At 47.3% G+C, this 6,275-nt stretch overlaps 1 protein-coding gene across 2 annotated transcripts in view; it reads left to right on the top strand.

Moving 5' to 3' along the window:
- Positions 1 to 432: 432 nt before the first annotated feature.
- Positions 433 to 6,275, top strand: part of Fer1l6 (fer-1 like family member 6) — a 170,277-nt gene continuing 164,434 nt past the window's right edge. For both annotated transcript variants that reach the window (XM_023718786.1, XM_023718788.1), the window contains exon 1: positions 433 to 464. In XM_023718786.1, coding sequence (XP_023574554.1) covers positions 442 to 464 — 23 coding nt within the window. In that variant the 5' untranslated portion in view covers positions 433 to 441. The remainder of the gene's footprint in view (positions 465 to 6,275) is intronic.

Here is a 6,275-nt window from a genome sequence, read left to right as displayed (position 1 = left end):
TGCTATTTAAATTTATGTTAAGTTCTAAAACTTCATCCAGTTATACAAGCCAGATTCCAAATTCCCAGTATATTCATTATTGGAAAAGATTCTCCTAGGCATCCCTGTTCCAGGAGAGCTACATGAGCTTTTTAGCGTGTGCTTCCTTGAGATGGGATGGTTTTATCAAATAATTCTTAGAAGACTACTGACCCTTTGGCTCTATCAGTGGAGGGGACAGTCATGAGTAGGAGTGGTTAGGAAGCCTGACAGCTGGATTGACTCCTTGTGGGACAGTTTGCACTGGGTAACATGGTGCTTACGAATTGCCACGCACACCAATAGCTGTTGGTTCAGCCACACCCCCAGTAGCCTCTCCCACCAGGTGCCCAGGACCTGCATAAAGTCAGACACCAGGATTTTGCTGGTGCCTACCCAGAGGAGCCACTAAGAAGAGGAACAATGGAGAAGCCGCCTAAAGCCAAGTAATATATGTTCTTCTAAAGGAAGACTTCTGGGGGGATCAGGGTCAAGGTCTGGAGCTGGGGGTGCAGGTGGAGGGCTTCCTTTAAAAATCTTCATGAGGTAATTAAGGCTTCAGGCTTACTAGGAAAAGCTCAAGGAGGCCAGGAGGGAAAAGTGTGCTTAAATAATTGCACTTGAAAGACACATACATGTTCTCCTTGTGATATGAAAATAAATAATATTCTTTGTAGAAAAATTGGAAAATGTTGAGGCTATAAGGATTAGAATATCACTTGTATATAGTCACTGGAGCTAATCACTATTAACATTTCTTAATATTTGAAACATTCTTTTCATTCCTTGAACTGGACTATTGAAAGTATCAGTACTTTTGTTGTGAAATCAGGGCCTTCCCTCATGTAATGGCCAGAAATGGTAAAGTCCACCTACGCCTGTACTTTTCCTCCCGCTGGCTGGTCATCTTTCATTTGCAAGGGGAGCCGAGATCTTCCCCGGCCATTTGTAGGAATGATATCCATTGGCCGCACTGGCAGATTTGCTTAGAGGAGCTTTGCTGGGGGTCAGGCGTCGTGCTCAAGACCCGGAGGACTGGGGGGAAGTCAGCTGTGGGGGTCAGAGAGGGCCTGGGCTGTTCGTGAAGTGCTTCTGGATACATTTGTATGTTTTCATCTGCAAAGTGATTTGGTAGTATCATTGGGTATGTTGTAAGTTTAAATCAGGAACAGGATTGGGATTCTAGCGCTGAACTGTGCTGCTGAATCATTTTTAAAACTTAATCACATATTAAATGTCTGTCGCCTACCTGCTTTACTAGGCCCTGGGTCTACAGACATGGATGGGAGCGGATTGCTGCCTCCAGACACTTGCTGATTCATGGTGCTGGTCTCTAAGCAAATAGATGAACGCAACTCATGTGTTGCAGGTGTTGTCAGAGGTGAGCTCAGGAGAATGCTGGAGCCTGGACAGGGAGTGATGTTCAGTTCATTTTGGGGAATCAGGAAGTCTTCTTAGAGAAAGGCCCTGTAAGCCGAGATGTAAAAGAGCAGGAAATAGCGTTCCTCCAAGTGGGGGTAGAAGCAGAGGTTGGACTGTTCCAGGAGGAAGATGCGAAGCAGGAAGACTGTGGAAAGGGGACATGGCGTGACGTGTGTGGGAACAAGCCCAGCACAGTACACACTACATTCAATCTGCAAAATTCTGTTCGTAAATGCCTCGGACTGTGCTTGCCTCTGAGCTGGCCAGTGTTAACCTCTGAGGGGACTTCGTTCTTCCTCGTCAAGTGTAAATGCTCCTCATGGCTAAAGAAGTCCCAGGTCAAGGCTGCCTTCCTCAGGCAGCCTCTCTAGATTCTCTCTGATGGAAACAGTCTCCTTCCTCCAAATTCCAAGGTGTTCCTGCCACCTCAGAACTTGCCACTCTTTTCTATCTTCCTCTGCCTTCCTGGACCATAAGCACATGGAGAGTCAGGGGCAGCCTGCTGACCTTCTGGGGAGAGCGGGACACACCGGGACCCTGATGCAGGCTGCCTTGTGCTGCTGTCCCCGTACCACTTTTGAGAATTCATTGCACTTTCTCCCCCATTTTCTTCTATGGCTGCGCTGATCCTTTGCCACAGTCAAGCTCAGAACAATTTAGAAGAGAATAATGCATTTGATTCTGTTTATTAGTGCAGTTCAGTACATAGTTATTGTTGGTACAATGAGCTACATCCATACTAACAGGTGAGCAGCTCCTGTCAGGTAAGTCCACTGTGATTCTGATACCTAGTACCCGCTTGCAGCCAGCAATTCACACTTTAATGCCTGACATAGCAGGAGTGACTAGTGGAATCTGTGTAGGTAGGTACCCGTGCTGTTGGGATTCTACTACTCCTGTTAAGCAAGTGTAAGCTGGACAGTGATACTGAGGCACTGAAAGAAACAGGTTTTGGGGCTGATTAGGTGACCATGTGGGGATCCAACCCACTGATTTTAGCCTTTGTTAATTATTTCCTCTTAGGCATGTTGATTCCTAGCTCTCTTGTCTGTAAAACAAGCCTGCTAATTCATCCATCCATTCATTCACCTGCCCATGTCTCCACGCTGCAGACAGCGGTGCCAACCTGGACAGATCGCCTCCTGGCGATCAGAGGCGCAGTGAGGGGATTCAGTACGAGGGGATGAGCTAGGAATGTAGTTGGAAGGCCAAGCGAGACAAAGCCTCTTGAAACTGGACAGGACTCGGGGTGGTTACCACGGCTCTGCGAGCTACTCAGGGAACAGGCTAGAGTGTTTTTGTGTAGTGTGTCACTCCCCTCAGCTCTTCATTGATTCATGATATTTGCACAAACCCTACATAGCACCAGCAGGACTATCAGTTTCCATTTAATTAGTATTTGGTGAGAATCTCCTTGTTCCAGATAAGATCTCGGCCTGCAACAGAAAGAGCTGCCGAGTGTAAACATAATGTGCAATCTTTATAAAAATATATGGCTATCTAGAAAAAAAGTATGAAGACAATAAGAAAATTAAATCCAAGTTTCCTCTCCCAGAGTGAACTACTTTTGAGGAAAAATCCTTTCAGGCATCTTTCCATATGCATATTTTACAGAAATTATACACATTTTACAGAAATTGCACCTCAGGATTCATGCTGCTCTGTAACCTACTTTTCTTTTGAACATCAACATACAGCGAAGGTTCTACAGCAGGGCAGGTGATTGAAAAGAAGCGTTTAACATTACAAGGGTCTGTGATCGCTCAGTTGCCTTCACCGGAGCATTCTAGGATGCTGTGAGTGCTCAATCTTCTCTATTTTCTTCTTGAGCTAATGAAATTTGTGCATAGATCTTGATTTAAACCAACAAACACACGCTTGCGCCGTCATTGCCTGTGACTGCACAGCATCTCGTTCTGTGTACAAAATGAGTTTATTCAATCAGAACCCAGTCAGTAGATATTTATTTTCCATGCAGTGATTCTATAATAAACATCTTTGTGTATTCCACTTTGCCTTTGTGCAAAGCTGTATAATTCCAGCCTCAGGAATTATTCTTAGAAACAAGGTGATTGAGGTCACAGATTTTGCAATTTTAATCTGTGTTTGATTAAGGAGCTATTAGGGAGCAAGAGAAGCACTAGTTTTTAAACCCTGGAGATTAGCCAAGCTGAGAGAACTAAAATCCTACGGCAGGATCAGTGCTGCAGGAAGGGTTTCGGGAGGGTGAAGAGTGAAAGTTGTTAGGTAGAGGGGTGCCGAAGGCTGGAAACGGTTCCAGGAAAAGTGGATGAACTGACCGAGCTTGGAGTCCTTAAAAATAGCCTCATCAAAGAGAGCTTCTCTAGAAGTAGCTTGCACGTGGCCAGAGAAGAGGGCCAGAGTCTTTTCATCTCAAAAAACAAAAACAAAAACAAAAACAAAACCCTGGAGAGTGCGCCTTCTGTGTCAGCCACGGTTAGGACAATTACATCAGCCCTTGGCTTCCAGGGCTCCCAGTCCAGTGGGAGCCTGCTCAAGGGCAGACAGTGCAGAGGACTCTGAGTGGGTAGGGAGGGGGGCAGCGAGAGAGACCTCTTCTACAGGAGTTGGGCATTAAAGGGTGAGTGAGAACTCCTTGGGCGGCTGAGGTAGGGTCCTCAGTCTCCACGATGCGGAGACCAGAGGCTAAGATGGAGCAGGGCTGCTGTGGTCCAACTCAGCTGCAGCACGAAGAACAGAAAGGGAGGCTGGTGCTTAGAGGCTTTTCCCCACACTGGGACCACCTACCTCTTCCCATACCCAGACTTCCATATTCCTTTACTGTTTACACTGTTTCCTTGCAGGGAGCCATACATTAAAGTTCAGTTGAGGAAGGACTCTCTGTTCAGGGCAAGACTCTTCTTGCAAAGCTTTTGGTCATCTGCTGCATAAATATTGGTCCTTGAGGGGACCTGCTGTAGCACAGCACGATGATGGCAGGAGCTAGGGGTTGTTTTTAGAGTAAATCCTACAGAACTGGTGTGCTAGATCCTTAGCATGGGGCCTTTCTTATGGCCAACCTGAAATAAGACAGTTCCTCCCTCCTACCTACCCAGTGTGCTCCTTGTCCCTGGCACCCAGCAATGTCAACCAAGTGCAGTCGCTTGGTGATGTCACCTGCAGGCGTGGGAAGCCTCGACATCTTGGTTCTTGGGCTGACTGCCAGTTCGGGGCAGGAGACACTTGTTCTGTATGACAGAAGGTGACACCTGTGGCTGGAGAGATAAGCAGGCTTCTCTGAGTCACTGGGAGGGGACAAGTTGGCTTGAAGGAAGCAGGAAAGAGGAAAACAGCTGGGTGAGGTGGTGGCATACCCTTACAATTCCAACACTGGGGCAGACTGGCAAATTTGAACAATTTAGCAAGACTGTTGCAAAATTTAAAACTATTTTTAAAAGGGATGAGGTTGTAACAATGCAAATTTCCTGGGTTCAATCCTCAGTATCTCAAAAGGAAAAAAAAAGGTACTGATATACTAGCATGGATATCTGGCATTATGCTATATGTATTGAAACCATTGGCTTCACTCAATTGAGAGCCAGGCCTTGTCAGTTATAGCTCAGACATCCCAGCAGCGTTTCTCCCATCTGAGTGGTCCAAGATGGTTTGTTGAATTATCTGCATTCCAAGCATCAGGATGGAAAAGACTTTGGCAGGGTGTAGAATGACCTCAGCCTTTCTAGTCCCCTGTTCTCCAGTGTCTTATTGGCTAGTCAGCCATGCAGCGCTGGACTTCAAGGGATGCTGGAAAAAGATAATTTTGTAATTTGGTGGCTATGTATTTAGCCCAAATGTGATGATTCTATTAATATAAAACAGAAAGGAATATGGACAGCAGAAGACACTATTGAAAGGTGGACAATTACGAGACCAGAAGGTAGACGCTTTACATTTTTCTTTTTGTGCTGAGAGCAAAGGCCTTGTCCAGGACTTAGGCTGTGCCCACCCTTCCTTGGAGACCATTTCCTGCAGAATTGTCTGCTCTTGCCCACAACAGGCCTTCTGAAAACAACAGAATATTTTGCATCAAGACCAGCTACATTAATTGTAGAACACAGTGCAAAAGAAAACATGAAACATTTAAAAATGATTAAGGATTTCAAGCTAACAATAACAGCACGCAGCAAGGCCGGGGCTTGCCTCTGCGCAGCACCTGGGTGGCTGCAGATCCCACGTCTCCACCAAGCTGTCCCTTTTCAGCTCCCACGGGGAACTGCATAGAAAAGACGTCAGCATCCCATGGACTTCTTGTGACGGCTTCAGAGATTACAATAGCCAGAACTCAGAGAACAGCAGTGAAACTCAGTGCCCGGGGCAGAGCCGCCAATAGCTAAAGGTTTGGTGGGATGGTAGGGGGTACCCCTTGGTGGGCGCTTTAGGAAAGCTTCTCAGACTTTGGAAGGAAGTCGTGCATTCCTGGACTTTCAGAAGAACCAGTGCTGTGACTCTACTGTGTGTGTGTAGTCGTCCGGATGACTTGCTGTCCCCTGACCTCTGGGCCCACGCTATGCTCACGAGCCCTGGGAAGAGCCTGTCCATTCAGTTCACCCTGCCACTGTGCCTAGCTCCTGTGTGCAGGGCTGATGTGCAGTTGGAGTGGGGCAGCCTGGGCGTCCTCACAGTGGTGGGCAGAACAGGCAGGACGTACACTCTCTGCTGGCTGGGGTCGGAGCACACTCCCTGCTGGCTGGGGTCGGAGCACACTCTCTGCTGGCTGGGGTCGGAGCACACTCTCTGATGGCTGGGGTCGGAGCACACTCCCTGCTGGCTGGGGTCGGAGCACACTCCCTGCTGGCTGGGGTCGGAGCACACTC

Source organism: Octodon degus, unplaced genomic scaffold (assembly GCF_000260255.1).
Source record: "Octodon degus isolate 3935 unplaced genomic scaffold, OctDeg1.0 scaffold00062, whole genome shotgun sequence".
In the NCBI taxonomy this organism is placed as follows: Eukaryota; Metazoa; Chordata; class Mammalia; order Rodentia; family Octodontidae; genus Octodon; species Octodon degus.
The sequence above is the reverse complement of the archived record's forward strand: the minus strand, read 5'-3'. Positions and strand labels throughout refer to the sequence as shown.